Here is a 17,062-nt window from a genome sequence, read left to right on the forward strand (position 1 = left end):
AATTCCTTTCTAAATATAAGTTTTTACCTTAATGCTTTAATTTTTAATGTAGTCTATACAGTTCCTCTTTTAGGAAAATAAACACAATTATGAAGAACCAAAATGTCATAATAGTTGTTCAGCTATACAATATTTTACATTTATAAAGGAGAGTACTGGCACCATAAATAAAAATCCCAACATACTCTTCCAAAGCACAAATGTTTCTACTATTCCAGTAAATCCTGTAATTATTTATGTCTGATCTATTTGTCTATATGCATAAATCCCAGAATCGACAGTGGCAGATGAAGGCAAATCTGACCATCAGGAAATAAATATTTCCACAACCAGGCTCTTGTGTTTTTTTTCCCTCCATTTTCTGGAGCTCTGAATTACACTATTATGTAAGAATGGAAAGCCGTTCATTCATGTGTATAATAATGAGGATTTTCACATACATATAGAAAAACACACATCTCCCGTCGCCTTTACCCCTCTAAACCCATTGCAAATTCCAACACAACAAAGAGAAATCTTTATGCAATTATGACTTCATGCAGTGCTTAATCTGGCTTGCGTTGTTGGCTTTAGTTTAGATCAGCGCACTGCAATTAGATTACCAGTGTGTATTTATGTGCATTTGTTTTCTCGTGACTTGGATTGAGTCTGAATATTATCAGGGATGACTTTTAATGATGTTATAATCCATCTGCCATAATGTAAGAGAACATATGCTTGAACAGCTCAGAGAGGGAACGAGAGAATGAAATGTGGAACACTGACAGCACAGTTAGTTAATTGTTCATCATTACAGCAGTTACTGCAGGACAAACATGGATCCTGGCAGAACCTGTATGGAAATGCTGTTTACACTTGTGTGTGACACACAAATACACAATGAGGAATTGTTTCCGAGTCTCCTACTAATGAGCACATCAAGTTCTGAGAGGATATAACACATTCACACACTGCCCGTAATGTACAGCAGTATATTCCATTATTTATTTAACAGACGTCCCGGTGAATGTTCACGCCTTTCATATAACCCTGCCAATCACAAAAAGAGAGAGAGAGAATTAAACAGCTGCTTTCCACACTACAATGACAATTCTTCTGGCAGCCCTCCAACACCCCGAATCCTTCAGCATTTACTCCATCGGATATGATTCTCTTCAAAGGCTTTTCGCAAACTATTTAAACAAATGCGTTCGACCTCAACCAGGAAATCTGTTGGATCCTGACAGACAGGCAGACATCACATTTTTCAGCACACACAAACAGCTCTCGTTTAGAGTCACGCGTTCAGTTCAAACCCTGGTCAATATGCAATGAAACCAACATATTCATTTGATAACACTCGGTGGGTGGAAATCTTCACTTTTACGCCCTGTCCAGACGTGTCTCTGTGAGGTTACAGCACTCTGAGGTGTTGTGGTCGGAAATGGACTGTTGTTTTGTGTCTGAAGTGGTTACAACTGACTCTGGGCACAAGAAACAAATCTAAGAGCTTTTTTGTATCCTCAGGGGACACATCTAATATATATTGTGTGTACCGCACAATGCATTATGGGAAATATTTGCTTTATCAACGAGACTGGGAGTTTTGGATGAGGCCGAGTCAAAATTTGGGGTTTGGGGTCTGTAAAGTTTATTTTTATTTTTATAATTGAATACTTAAATTCAGCAAGGATGCCATCAATTGATCAAAAATATGACATATTTGAATGTTATGATGTTAAATATTTCTGTGACAGACAGACAGATACTGTGTGTTACTATGCTGTGTGTGATACCATGAGGTGAGTGCTGCGAGTGAGGTGTCACTGGTCTTGTCAGTGCTGTCAGATCAGTAGTGCCGAAAGCTTTCTCTCTGTGCTTTGGTCTCTCCGCTCTGATTTGACCATGAAGAGCCGGTAACACGACACTGAGAGAGGAGCACACTGAGCTGCCAGACAGTCTGAGGAAGGCATGACAAGCTGTGGAGCCCTGGACAGATTCAGGTGAGTTCAAAGTGCTAGTGCTAGATCACTAGCATGGTATAATTGTATGTTTTGTATTTGTCTTGTCGGTTAATTTGTATTCTGCGTTATGAACACCTACATTTTTAGGTGCCTTGATGCTTCAAAAAAGAATAAATAAATAATATTATATGTTCAAATGTACAGTAAATAAATAAAATGTGCAGAATAGGCTGTACTGATCTCTTAATTTAAAATAATATTGCATTGGGGGAGACATATTTGCAGAGTCTGCAGTTTAGAAACTTTTTTTTCATGCTTGTCCAGTTTATTGAAAATGGAAAATGTTTCTATGAGCTCACTACTGATGTATAAGGTTCAAACACAGTTCCCTCCATAAATCAAGATAAACAAGGACATATATGTATATGGACATGTGTAGCCTATCTATACCTGGGACTCTGGGAGTGTGAAAATGTAATGGCATAATATGAATTAGGCAGACAAGTGCACCCTAATTATAATCTGGCATTCCTGAGGCCCATCAGTTCATTTTCAACCACTGTTTAAAGTCCTGATGTGCTTGTTTGTTTGTTTGTTTGTTTATTTACTTATTAGGCCTACTTATTGCTGTTGTTGTTGTATTTATTGGAGGTTTAAGTCATTTCAATTTATATTAGGCTACATTAAACTGACTTAGCTGAATTTAGCTGAATCTATAACTTATTTTTAAAAAAGCAAAAAAATTGTTTAACTTATTTTGATGAGTTAAAGCAATGTAAAAAACGTGTGTTGTCATAACTTATTGATAATATACTTTTTTACAGTGTAGTTCGTTAGAGTGTCATGCACCGCTCATGGAGGAATGAGTGAAAGCTTACTGTCGTTAAGAAAAAAGCAGTAGTTTAATGCAGTCGTGTTTAATTAAACGTAATAGTTTTTATCGGTGCACAGGCGCGTGCGTGTGTGTGTGTCAGAGGGAGGAGATGCTGAACAGCACGCAGACTCACACACATATTGATCATTAGGTAAATGAGCACGCGCTGTAACTGATCATCACACCTATCCTGTGGTTCAGATGTCGTGTTTGAGGTAAACTTCTCCCACTGAGAGGATGCTTGTTCAGGGATGAGAAAGGCGTTTTCGCGGGTCTCGGTTCCTAACAGAAGTCGTGGCTTTCTTCGGTAAGTTAGTTTGTTGATTTTGACTTAGGCTAGGCTAAGAAGTTTTAGTTTGTAAAGTGATGTTGTTGTTTTTTCTTTGATTACACGGGGTTAAATGTTCACATGACGTTTAGTTGGCTTCACCTGCCAGGCAAGGCAACACCTCTGATCCCCGAAATGATCGTTTAAAATCATCCAATCATCGTCATCTTTTTTCATAGAGAACCGTTTAATGTAGGCTAAACTGCGCCATAGAAGTGTTTATAAGTTTCCCCAAAAAATTCCATAGTCAGTATATTTGCACTTGCAGTTCTGCATTATTGCATAATAGCCTACTATATTTTAGCTTGTCTGAGGGTTTTGGGTTTTGCAGGGTTTTAATTTATTTATTTATTTTCAAGTAGGGACGTAAAAACCTAATCAATTAATACGGGATATTATTCAAAAAACTAAGACGCTTCTGAATCTTCTGTATGGTTAAAGGAATAGTTCACTTAAAAATCATAATTTAGCTGACACCCTCAAGTTGTTTCAAACCTGTATGAGTTTCTTTCTTCTGCTGAACACAAAGGAAGATATTTTGAAGAATGTTGGTAACCAGACAGTTGATGGACCCCATTGACTTCCATATAGGCTATAGGGTAAAACACTATATTCAATGGGATAAATCAACTGTTTGGTTAGCCTACTGACATCATTCAAAATGTCTTCCTTTGTGTTCAGCAAAAGAAAGAAACTCATACAGGTTTGAAACAACTTGAGGGTGAGTAGCCTACATGATGACAGAATAAAAAAATTGGTGAACTATCCCTTTAAAACGGATGTTGATGACAGTAAACAATACAAAGTTATCAAAGTTTGCAGTAATAATTGTATATATCTTGTTAGAAAACTTTGGTTACCGTGGTCTTTTTTATGTGTTTTTGTATTCCGCAACGAAGGCCTATTTTGTCTTTTCTCGTGATGTTTTCAGTGTCCTTGTAATTAGTGTTGCTAATGATGTGCATTCTATATGCATTTTGCTGATGTATAGCCTACTGAACAGTTGATGTTTGGTTAATAATAGATCCATTTTGTTATTGGATTTTTTCCGAGCCTGTGCTCTGTGGAATCTTTGAAAGGAAACTGAGGCCACTCTAATTAGATGAATTTCCACTTGGAAGGAGCGGAGCGCACAGATTAACTGCATGAAGAGACAATTTAAAACCATGCAGAAAGAGATCAAAACACTATAACAGTCTTTTATACTATAGGATGCTTGAAAATAGTTTTTCTGTATATTCTCTCACTATATTCTCACTTATTGTTTTGTTGTCAATAAATGCAATAATCTTCTTTCCTCCACAGTATAACAACAGTAGGGTCCAAATGTTCACAAATCGGACATTAAAAAAAAAAGTTTTAGGATTTTTACAACAAACATTATGTAAGCTACCGCACTGTTCTTATGTCAAACAAGTACATTTGTGACATTGACCATTCCACTGTACAGATAGTAAAAAAAACAAAGATCATCTCAAATCATGCTGGATCACATGATCGTCAGGTTTATACAAACGTGTGGAGTTAAATGCTTTGATTAAAGCGGGCATGACATAAGAAATCAAACTTGACTTGATCTTTTGACACATAAGAGGTCTTTGCACCATTAAAACATCTTGCAAGTTTCGTAACTTAAAACGTCCTCCTCATTATGAACATGACTCGTTTTGATATTGAGGGATCTGTGATATCTCACGGGCTATATGTTGCATATGACTGTCTCCAGAGCAAAATGTCATAGTTATACATCATCACACCATGATGCAGTATACAGATGTGCGTTCAGTTTCTGGCATACTCCACGCACTTTAGTCCTCCGAGTCGACAACAGGACAAATGGAAGAACATTCGATTTGACGCTTCTAGTTAAAACAGCTTGTTTGCGTCGTTGTACAGACTAAAGAAAGATCCCGGCATCGGAAACAAGTGGATGGTTTTATTGGTTTATTTTAAAAGGGTCATCGGATGCCCATTTTCCACAAGTTGGTATGATTCTTTAAGGTCTTCATGTAAATTTTGTAACATACTTTGGTTAAAATTCCTCAATGGTTGTGTACAACACCCTTTTACCTCCTCAAAAACATCTATGTGGACAGCGACCTGATTCGGTGTATGTCTCTTTAAATTATAATGAGCAACTGCTCACCCCACCTCTCTCTTCCAAGGGGCGTGTCGACACAAGACACGTAAAGTGCTACCTTGACTGACAGTATACAAATGGCTGAGGGCAGAAATATGCTAATACGGGACAGTCCGTCAGTGGCCGTGGGCAAAGCATGAGCAGTATGACATCATTCAACATTGACATCCAGGAACTGCAGGAAAAGCAGCAGATTACCGAGCATAATCTCCATCTGCTGTTAATCAACCTCACCAGCAGGAGGTGCAAGCGTGTGTTGTTGATGAAGACCAGAGCAACAGTTAGAGCAAGCCATTTATTCATAAAAACTGATTTATAGAAATGTAAGTGTATTTGTGATTATTATGAGGGCTGTTTTTGTGTGTAATTCAGTGTCTTCACAGTCCCTGTGTAGCCTACATGTATCTTTCTCTACCGTGAACGAGATTATAATAAAATTATAATTATTCCCTCGATGCTGATGTACTGAACAAATGTTACATTTGAGGGAGACAAATTTCTCTTGGTTGTTTAGTTGCCTTAACTTTATATCATGGCGATGTGCTGCAGTAGCTAGGGTTTCCATCAATAATTCAGGATTGCTGGACATAATAAAACGCTTAGCTTAATGGACTAATACAGATATAAAAGACCAAACTCGCACCTTATTGAGAAGGCTGTACTATATGGCTACAGGCAAGCAGATGAACTCAGAATATAAACTTAACGCACAAAGTTTCACAGTAAGCGTTTCCCAGCAGTGATATAGGCTACTGGTTATGAAGTTGGCTTGACGTTGGACATTCGCACATTTAGGGACCGTCTCTAAAGTTTCATACATTGGTACACGTTTCTAATTTCAATAGCAAACTTCAATTTATTTGAATAAATATAAAAAATTTAAAAGGTGTGCATCATGCCTGACACCTACATGAACCCTTTACAGTTGTTTTTATGACTGCAAGTCATTCTCTTCCAATGCTATTGAAGTTAGAAATGTGTATACCAATTTCGTATGTAACTTTAGAGACGGTCCCTAAATGTGCGAATGTCCAACGTCAAGAACGCTTAGCGTGAAACTTTGAGCATTAAGTTTGTATTCTGAGTCCATATCTGCTTGCCTGTAGTCATATAGTATTAGTGTAGTCCATTAAGCTAAGCGTTTTATATGTCAATTCTGAATTATTGAGGGAAACCCAGTAGCCTGCAGCACATCGCCGCGATATAAAGTTAAGGCAACTAAACAACCAAGAGAAATATAATGTCTACCTCTAATGTAACATTTGTCCAGTACATCAGCATCGGGGGAATAATTATAATCTCATTATAATCTCGTTCACGGTAGAGAAAGATGAATGTATGCTGCAGGGACTGTGAAGACACTGAATTAAACTCAAAAACAGCCCTCATAATAATCACAAATACACTTACATTTCTATAAATCAGTTTTTATGAATAAATGGCTTGTTCTAACTGTTGCTGTGGTCTTCGTCAACAACACGCGCTTGCACCCCCTGCTGGTGAGGTTGATTAACAGCAGATGGAGATTATGCTCGGTAATCTACTGCTTTTCCGGCAGTTCCTGGATGTCAATGTTGTATTTACTGTCGAATTTCAACCACTGAATTTGTGGAAGCGAATTTATAAAGCGAAATAAAATGGACCGAAAAATTGCCTGTTGAATATTATAGGTTGTATTTTTAAACAGTTTAAATATTTTGGAAGTGAAATATGAAAGGTGAATATGGATTATTGAATTTGTATTAATGAAAATGTGTTTGAAATGTTTTGAATTGAAATATTCACAGCTTAAATATACAACCATGTTGAATTTTAGCCCATAAAAATGCAAGCCCTAAAAATACAATGCATTAAAATGCAAGCATGGTTAATGCAATGCATATTTTTTTCAAGTAGTGCAATTCAACAGGCTTTTTTATTTCAAAAACATTTGGCATTATTTTACTTCCATATTAGGGTTTTTGAGGATTTTTTTTTCATTGTATGGTGTTTGTGTCCACACACTGCAAAGACACATTTATATGCAAATTTTGCATCCAATGACCTTTAATGCCATCCTGGATCTCTTCGGAGTATTATATTGTTGTTTCGGAGCCTGTGGTTTTGTCAGTGAGGCACAGTGTAATGGAGAGTTTGAAAATAAACTTCTGTTGAAAGATAAACCAGCGAACTGTATTGGATCTGACAGCAGAGTAAATTATTTCATAATGCTTTGTCTGTAAATGATGGTTTTATATGGATAATGTTCATGTTTTCAAAACACTTACACATGCAATAGCGAGGGGGCGTTGATCCTTTTTTTACTATCCTAGCTAATAATAAAACCGGCCGTTCACTGACAAGCCTTAAGGAGCCATATACTTTTTTGTGCAAAGAACTATATTAACATTTTTAGTGAACATCAAGGAACATATAAAAATAAAAAATCCATGTCGTGACCCATTTAAAGCAAAAGAGGGACAAACCAAATCCAAATTCTGAAAAAATGCACACCAGAAGTGTACTCGTGGTCTTATGGGTATGAATCACAAATACAGATCACCAAATTTTTTCTCTCTGTCATTTTATTCTTTTAAGGAGGTGTGTGTCGTCTTGCTCATGCAATAACCGTGTCATGGCAGCCTTCAAGGGTGTGTGGACTCAGGAATTCTGGCGAGCGGTTTCGGGGGAGTTTTTAGCCATGATCATATTCGTGCTGCTTAGTCTTGGATCCACAATCAACTGGACAGCAAAACAGGAGAACCCTCCACCTGCCGACCTCGTCCTCATCTCTCTCTGCTTTGGCTTATCCATCGCAACCCTCGTCCAGTGTTTCGGGCACATCAGCGGTGCCCACATCAACCCGGCTGTTACAGCGGCGATGGTTGCCACGCGGAAGCTGAGCCTGGCAAAGGGTGTTTTTTATTTGTTGGCACAATGCCTGGGGGCAATCGTGGGGGCCGCCATCTTGTATGGAGTGACACCAGCGTCAGTGAGAGGAGGATTGGGAGTGACTTCAGTGAGTATTTTTAATTAGAGGGATAGTTCACCCAAAAATGACTCCTTTTTTTTTTGTTCACGCAGTGAAAGTCAATAGGGTCCCGTTTTGTTTTGGACGCCATTGACTTTCATTGTATGAGCAAAAAGCACTCGAGTCATTCTTTAAAATATCTTCCACAAATGTGTTCCGTAGAAGAAAACGTCATACAGAACAACATGAGGGTGAGTAAATGATGACGGAGTTTTTTGGTTTTGGGCAATCGCTTTAAGGCAGTTTATTAGAAGTTTTACACCTGGTTAAACTCACCAGTCATTAGTAGAGTACTCAATAACCTGAATTAGGCATGTCTCATTAGTCTGATCCCTAAATGTTGTAAGTAGGGGCCTCCAGGAGAATGATTGAAAAACACTGGTGTCGAGCAAGTATTCGATTAAGTTCACGCTATACAAATAACTCACTATCGCCCTCTGCAGGTCAATACTGAAATCTCCACTGGTCATGCCATTGTGATTGAGCTCATAATCACTTTTGAGCTTGTCTTCACCGTATTTGCCACCTGTGACCCCAAGCGCAGTGATCTTAAAGGTTCGGCAGCGCTGGCTATTGGTCTGTCGGTGTGCATCGGCCATCTGTTTGCTGTGAGTATTTCCTGATTTGCACCACTAGATAACATTCAATTAATTGTGTAAAATTGCTTTGCTATACATTTCACGCGGTTTCCGAAGCATGTTTCTTATGAGGGTTTTAACCCTGAAATTTGAAGCAGTGCTTGAAGATCTTTATCCTATAAAGATTAGTCTCTTGAGGTGTATCTGCTTAGTTCTCCTTTGGAGAATTTGTAGCCTAGCTACAATCCCAAGTGATGGTGTTATTTCCATACCAATAATCCCAGCAGAATCTGCAGATGAGGTGTTTATATGAAAGCTCATTTGTGTTGCTAAGAAAGTTGGCATGAGAGCGGGATGCCCTCTACATGCCCTCATGTATTTAGGTCTGGCACTGAGACAAACTCTACTTAAGACCCTTTAGAGCAGATTTATGATTTAAAGAGCCAAACCACTGTCACTCATCTCACTCATTCCTCCCATCTCTCACATTGTTTATTTGCATTTCTTCTGCTCTTCCTTTTAGAGTCTCTTCTCAAAATTCCAAGCCAGGCTCATTGGAAAAAATGTGCCTGTGCGCGACATTTCTGCAAAATGATATTATGTTGCTTCTTGCATATTTCACAACACTCTCAAAGTGAAATGTCCAGGGAGTGGTGCTAAAAGTGTGTGGGTTTTTATATAAACATATGAACATGATTCTGGCAAAGTTTTATTTAGGTTTATTACGTTGAGTGAAGCTAAAAGGTTAATGCTCAATTGTGTTTGAAATTAACATACGACAATAACGATTGTGTTAACAAAAGCAAGCATGAGATAACGTTTTCTGAAGGAACAATGTATTTTAGCCTATACTTCTTATAGAGTTTTATTGAGTGTCGTGACTGTTTACGAGTGCTGTATCTGGTAAGCCTCAGAGCAAGTTTACTACGTCAGAAAATCTATACGTATGGAGCTGGTTATGTAATGCATGGCGAAATGTATAAGTCTTTTGAGGTCTTAACATAGTGTTGTACAAGAAATCGCACAAAAATAAGTCTTTATTATTTGATATTCTGCCCCATAATCATAATTTGTTGATTTACTGCAACAAGTGTTCATTTCAGCTGGAAACTGCAGTGAATTGTATAGTTATAGTTTTGTACATTTTTTGAGTTTTGCAAAAAATGTAGGTAGAGTTTTTTTTTTTTTCAATAAGCCTATGTTGCAAAATTCATACAGTTCATAAAATGTGTAACACGTTTTGTCTGTGTGTTTCAGATCCCGTACACTGGAGCCAGTATGAATCCAGCTCGTTCTTTTGGTCCTGTGGTCATCATGGGAAAATGGCAGGACCATTGGGTAAGATTCACACAATATATTCTGTGTGTGGATAAACAATACAAAAACTCATTAAAGAGATGGTTCACAATAAAATTCTGTCATCATTTACTCATCCTCAAGTTGTCCCAAACCTGTATGAATTTCTTTCTTCTGCTGGACACAAAAGAAGATATTTTGAATAATGTCTGTAACCAAACAGGCCCATGGCTACATTGACTTCCATAGTATGGAAAACAAATGGAAGTCAATGGTGTACATAAACTGTTTGGTTACTGACATTATTAAAAATATCTTCTTTTGTGTTCAGCAGAAGAAAGAAGTTCATACAGGTTTGAAACAACTTGAGGGTGAGTAAAATTATGACAGAATTTTCATTTTTGGGTGAACTGTCTCTTTAAGTTCTTTCTAAACCCTACATTGATATTTATATGCATAAAGATTCAAGGTCAGCGAGGCCTTTGGAACTGTGATTGATAAAAGTGAAGCTGACGAGAATTTGATTCAATGCCAAAACTTTTTTAAGAAGAGAATTTTGGCTTTGTTTCACTCCTACAAAGGAGCCTGAACTAAAGCTGGCGCTTGAAGACATTTATCTCTGACCTACCACAGACCTTTGGCATGAATCTTGATATACTGGATTCATTCATTTTGAATATCTCAGTGTAGAACTGTTGTACCATACTCTCAATCCTGCTGTTGTACTGAATAATATCAGACGGCTGCAAGACATACCACAGCTCTCTTGCTTGTGCGATTTTCAAATGTCATTCTCCTTGAAAGAAACATTACAGAGCAGTCAAAAAAGCAGACAGATGTGGCATTGAAAATAACACCGGTACATGACACTGGTTGGTGTGCTCCCTACATGCACATATGAGTGTTATGTATCTTCATGAGTGGCGCGTCTGAGTGACTGCTGCTGTCATCAGGGTTGATACAGGGTCTCCCCTGTGGTGCTGTAACATTAGAAAGGTCAAAACATTTCTTTCATGGAGTGCTTACCGCACTTGCAGCATGCTACACACAGTGCCCTTTTCAAGGCGTTGGTGTTAGTCTCATCAATGAAAGATTTTTAGAGATATTGAATGAAAGCAATGCATCAGGCGTGAAGCCACATGAAGGCCACACTGGTACTGTTACACTAATGAGAGATGCCGGTGATCATTATCCTGTATATATAATCGTTTGGAAATAATGAGATAAACAAAATGAACTGCATTTTTGGACCCTGTCCGGGGTTGTGCAGGGTAAATGTATCTGGCCTGTGCTATGCGGTCGGTCGCACCCACTTCTATTTCTGTCGTCACACAGCAGTTAGTAATCCAGTTTTGGCACACTTTTGGAGTCAATATCCTTGTCACACTGATAAAATGCATATATCAGACACGGATATAAGAGCAGGACAGATTATTTACTGGGCTGAAAATATAATTCAAGGAAAGGAAAGGGCATACTTCATTAAAAAAAAAGCACAATATGTTAAATCATATACACAAAATGCAAAACATGATTAATACAGTGGGGTCCAAACATCTGAGACCATCAGTGAATATATGCTATTTCACATTTTAAATGTAATAGAATTTTCTTTTCATTGCAAATGATAATATTAGCATAATAACAAATAAACAAAAGTTTAATATTCATTATATTAATTGGTTATTTATTGTAAATTAATTTAAATATAATATAATATTGTATATTAATTAGGGCTGGGGGAATTAACGCGTTAATTTTTGCGATTCATTTGAAATGTTTAACGCGTTAAAAAAAAATAACGCAGCACCTTTTTTTTTGCCTCGTTTTAATGATTTCCTGCTGCGTCTGCTATTAAACAGGCTGAAATATGCCGCACCTCCGTGTTCGGCGATCAGGTTTCATTCTCGCGCAGGTTTCATGAGCGGGTCTTTTCCGCTCAGTATGTGCGTCGCGTTCTGTGCTCCGCGCGCGCGTGTGTGTTGGCGCGCTCTGTCGTTAACGGCCCAGCAGCGGCGCTCTCTCCGTTCCGTGTGTGTGTGTGTGTGTGTGTGTGTGTGTGTGTGTGTGTGTGTGTGTGTGTGTGTGTGTGTGTGTGTGTGTGTGTGTGTCGGCGGCTCTGTCGTTAATGGCCCAAAGGCTTCAATCATGTACCAAGCACTTGAAAAGTAAAGTCCACTCAAATGACGTGAAATTTCTCTGTAGACTTCTGTTTGCTGAGCTCAGCTGGTATAGTCACAACAATGGTAAAATGACCTGCTCTGATCACATGCTCTGGTAATAATAGCTTTGTAGGACTATATTTTGTTTTGATAATTATTAAAATAATAATAATAATAATAACCTGTTAAATTGATTATGTTGATTATTGAAAAAGAATAATATATTGATATATTGATGTTTAATATTTTAATATAGGGCTATTTTCTGTTCCTTTTTTTTTTCCTGTGTTGTTTAATTAGGTGATTCTAAGTTTAAATATTGATGATTACAAGCTTGGGGGAAACGCAATTAATTGCAATTAATTACAGAAAATGTGCAATTAATTAGTTAATTTTTTTTAATCGATTCCCAGCCCTAATATTAATGCATATATATATATATATATATATATATATATATATATATATATATATATATATATATAATTGCATTCATATATATTGTTATTATACAGTTGTGGTCAAAATTATTGACACCCCTGGTTAATATGGGGGTAATATCAAAAGATGTAAAAATTAATCTGCATTGTTTATCCTTTTGATCTTTCATTCAAAACATTTGCAAGAATCGAACCTTTCATTGAAGTAAAATAATTGAAAGTGGGGGGGAAATCTCATTATGAAATAAATGTTTTTTTCCTAAACACATTGGCCACAATTATTGGCACCCCTAGAATTTTTTTTATGAGTAAATATCTCTGAAGTATATAATAATTACATTTTTATATATTTTTAGCACACCAGGGTGACTAGGAACATGAAATTGTCTGGCTATGACTTTTTGTTTCACATGAGTATAAATATGAGGAAACTCAAATGCTACATTCCCTTAATCATCCATCACAATGAGTAAAACCAAAGACTATAGCAGCAAAAAGATTGTTGAGCTTTATACAGAAAGTGGCTGTAAGAAAATAGCTAAAGCATTGAAAATTCCCATTTCTCCATTCCAATCAACTAAAGAAATTACGAATCTGCCTGGCAGAGAACAAGTGTCTATATTGTCTTAATGCACGGTGAGGAGGAGAGTTTGAGTGGCCAAAGACTCTTCAAGGATCACAGATGGAGAATTGCAGAGATTAGTTGAGTCTTGGGTTCAGAAAGCATAAAACAAAACAAAACAATCAAACAACCCCTACATCACCACATGTTGTTTGGGAGGGTTTCAAGAAAAATCCTCTGCTCTCATCCAAAAACAAACTTCAGTATATTCAGTTGTCAGACACTACTTGAACTTCAAAAAGGACTGGATTCTATGGTCATGAAACTACAAAATATATTTTTTTGGCAGCAAACCCACCAGATTTGTTTGGTGCAAACAGGGATAAAAGTATCCCATGCCCACGGTTAAATATACCCCTGGATCTTTAATATTGTGAGCCTATTTTTTTTTTCACTTCTACATCTTGTTCAGATACATGGTATCATGGATTCTAGCAAATACCAACAGATTAAAAAAAAATCAAAACCTGACTGCCTTCACAATCTTATAATGGGCCGTGGTTGGATCTTCCATCAGGACAACGGTCCAAATAACATAAAAATCAACAAAAATGTGTCACTGAGCACAAAAATAAGCTTCTACCATGGCCATCCCAGTCGATAAACTGAACTCTGTAGAAAATGAGTGGTGAACTAAAGAATGAAAAGATCAAAAGAATAAACAATGCAGATGTCACATTGTTAAAGTCGGCATGAAATCAAAATTGACCCTATTTACTTTGTTAGCGGATATTACTAGTCTTGTGGTGAACAATAAATCCGTGCAAGTTAATATACGGAAAAAAAATGTTTGCCGAAGTTATCTTTAATCAAAGTCTGAAAAGTTACTTCCGGGTCTGGAATGGTTCTTTTTTCTGATGACGTAGGCATGAGAACTTGGGTTGTTTAAACGCTTAGCCACTCCCCTCAAACCGTTACTCTGCTGTGGGCGAGAGATGGAGAGGAGGAGCGCTGAAGTAAAACCCTGCCCTCTGTTCAATATTCCGTTTCACTCGGAAATGCGTCACAACACTTGAGAAAAGTCGTTTGCAACTTCCGGTTCACGCAGACTTTAATGTGTTTTGTTCTGTGTTGTGATCTTGTTTCCCCCTGTCTTTGTGATTTTTGGTTTAGTCCTGTTAGTTTTTCCCTGTCTGTTTAATTAGTAATTCCCGACACCTGCATCTTGTTAATTTTCCCATTAACCCCAATTCTTTTAAGCCCTGTGTTTTCCCTTAGTGTTTGTTGGTCGTCGTCGGTATAGAGCTGGTAAGTCCCGCCCCCTCCGTAAAACCCCGCTGGACCTCAAAGTTGAAAAAGCGTCAATGCAAGTGAATGGGAGAAAATAATTATTTTCTGGTCCCGTTTGAATTGTGCCATGAATGTGAACATATGTTGTCTGTGAATTTTTTATATAATCTTTCATGTTACAAGTTTGACAGTATATGGTATGATTCGTCAGCTAGCAGTTGTGGAAAAGAACTAACGAGAAAGACTACATGTCGCCTATGTGACGTCACCCCATAAAGTTGACTTACCCGTGGTTTTCGCCAACCTCAACGATTTTGTCCTCTCCCTGAAAGAAGGCGGTGAAGTGCACCAAAGACACAGCCATGTCTAGCGGGATCCGTGAGCTAGAGCCGTGAGCTAGTGGTGTTGACGTTTCAAACGCGCCGAAAGCAGCGAAGAGTTGTAGTCCACAAAGTGCTCTCACACAAAGTCTACCCGTATCAAACTTCTACCCGCTAAATTGTAGCATTCTTCACACGAAAGATTATATAAAAAATTCACAGACAACATATGTTCACATTCATGGCACAATTCAAACGGGACCAGAAAATAATTATTTTCTCCCATTCACTTGCATTGACGCTTTTTCAACTTTGAGGTCCAGCGGGGTTAGCGGAGGGGGCGGGACTTACCAGCTCTATAAGGTAGTGTGTTCTGAAGTCCTTGATTGTTTTCTGTTATTCCTGAGAGTTTATTCATTTAATAAACTAACTGCATTCGAATACCCGTGTCCTCGTCTTCGGCATCCTGCACCAAACCTGACAGCAGATTCATTTTTACAGCCATCTTTGATCATATTTGCCAAGGGTGCCAATAATTGTGACCACAACTGCATATAAATGCAGATATGTCTTTAATAAATATTTCTTATTATTTTTACATAATAAAATGTCTTAATTGTTTTCATTATTTAATTAATTTAATACATTTAATTAAAGTAAACTAATTAAAAGAAACTTAAAATTGTATATAGTGGTGCAGAATCGTAAATGTTTCTTATTAGTTTTACATAATAACATAAAAAAAAAATCAAAATCCTAAAAATCACAATTTGAGTGAGAATTAAATGAATGAATTAAATAAAAACAAATGTATTAGAAGAAATGTGAAATATTATACACTGGTGCAGTATCTTTATTTTTTAATATATATTTTATATCTTATTAATTTTACAGCATAACATTTCTTTAATTCTTTCTAAATCATAAAACTCACAATTTGAGTTGAAAGTTTAATTATTTAATTACATTAAATTCAAATAAATTATATTATATATTTTTTTATCTCTCTCTCTCTCTCTCTCTCTCTCTCTCTCTCTCTCTCTCAGGTATACTGGGTGGGCCCTTTAATAGGGGGCATCCTGGCTGCCGCTGTGTACGAATATCTATTCTGTCCCGACCTTGACCTAAAGCAGCGCTATGCCGACGTCCTCTCCAAGAGACCCTTCCAAATCGACCCGTATCGGGTTGTGGACACAGAGACGTACCCCAGCGATCAAGCTCAGCTCATGGCCAAGCAGGCAGCGATCCGAGTGCTGGACCTGGAGAGGGCAGAGAAGAAGCGGAGGGAGTCTGCTGGAGAAGTGCTGTCGTCTGTATGACTAGTGAGAGCCACTGAGGAGGGACAGCTCAAAGAAACGGATCTGATCTAGAGTCACAGCGTGCGCTTGTGTAGAAATCTTCTGCCGCACGACTCCGGACACTTGACTTTAATCGTTAAGAATGAGCTATGAACCACCTAATGGTCTGACTTTAAACTCGCTTAAAACGCTCTCCCCTGTATGCCAGTCACAGCCCATAGATCTCATATCCAAAAGAATCCACTTTGAAGATTTTAGCCAGTCACTGAACATCCTTTAGCAGATGCACCTCATCAACTACAGAATCAATAACTAAATGGGATTCTCACATCTAAGCAACTGTAACGGTTTCCTTTGGTTTACGGGTTATTACCTGGCAATCAGGGGTTGAGATTAGATCATCACCATAGTAATGCAGACCATTTTCCTTCTCAGTGCACTCTGTAGAAATATTAACCCCTTCTGTCCTCACCTATTAATGTTGTATTTTTATATTTAATTTTTTCCTTAAGGTTATTGATGTTATGTCTTTGAATGTCGCTGTCAGAAATCTGTATAATTGTACCCCTGCATGACTTTTATTTCATTTTTTAGCCTAAAATGCATGACTTTTTCGACACATGCACACAAAACATGAACATGTGTCCTATTGTGTCAGTTCTTTCATATCCAACTTGTAATTACGTTATTTTAGGCTGATTGATTATTTAGCCATGTGTTGGATGCATACAATTATTTATGTAATCAAGTGATCTAAATTAATTGTTTGATAATAATTTGAAAACTGGAGTATTATATTATATTATATTTGCCTATATTAT

At 37.5% G+C, this 17,062-nt stretch overlaps 1 protein-coding gene across 3 annotated transcripts; it reads left to right on the forward strand.

Annotated features, from left to right (window-relative positions):
- The first annotated feature begins 1,427 nt into the window (after positions 1-1,427).
- Positions 1,428-16,757, forward strand: aqp4 (aquaporin 4). 3 transcript variants are annotated; one of them, XM_079584341.1, is made up of 6 exons: positions 1,428-1,619; positions 1,891-1,982; positions 7,863-8,283; positions 8,739-8,903; positions 10,131-10,211; positions 15,990-16,757. In XM_079584341.1, the coding sequence occupies exons 2-6, from the start codon at positions 1,951-1,953 to the stop codon at positions 16,260-16,262; spliced, it is 972 nt and encodes a 323-aa protein (XP_079440467.1). In that variant the 5' UTR covers positions 1,428-1,619; positions 1,891-1,950; the 3' UTR covers positions 16,263-16,757. The 3 variants fall into 3 exon arrangements, with proteins under 3 accessions (XP_079440467.1, XP_079440466.1, XP_079440465.1); XM_079584340.1 differs by lacking the exon at positions 1,428-1,619 and having other exon boundaries at positions 1,631-1,982; XM_079584339.1 differs by lacking the exons at positions 1,428-1,619; positions 1,891-1,982 and adding an exon at positions 2,894-3,124.
- The last annotated feature ends 305 nt before the right edge of the window (positions 16,758-17,062 follow it).

This window comes from Phoxinus phoxinus, assembly GCF_949152265.1.
Source record: "Phoxinus phoxinus genome assembly, chromosome: 16".
Taxonomy (NCBI): domain Eukaryota; kingdom Metazoa; phylum Chordata; class Actinopteri; order Cypriniformes; family Leuciscidae; genus Phoxinus; species Phoxinus phoxinus.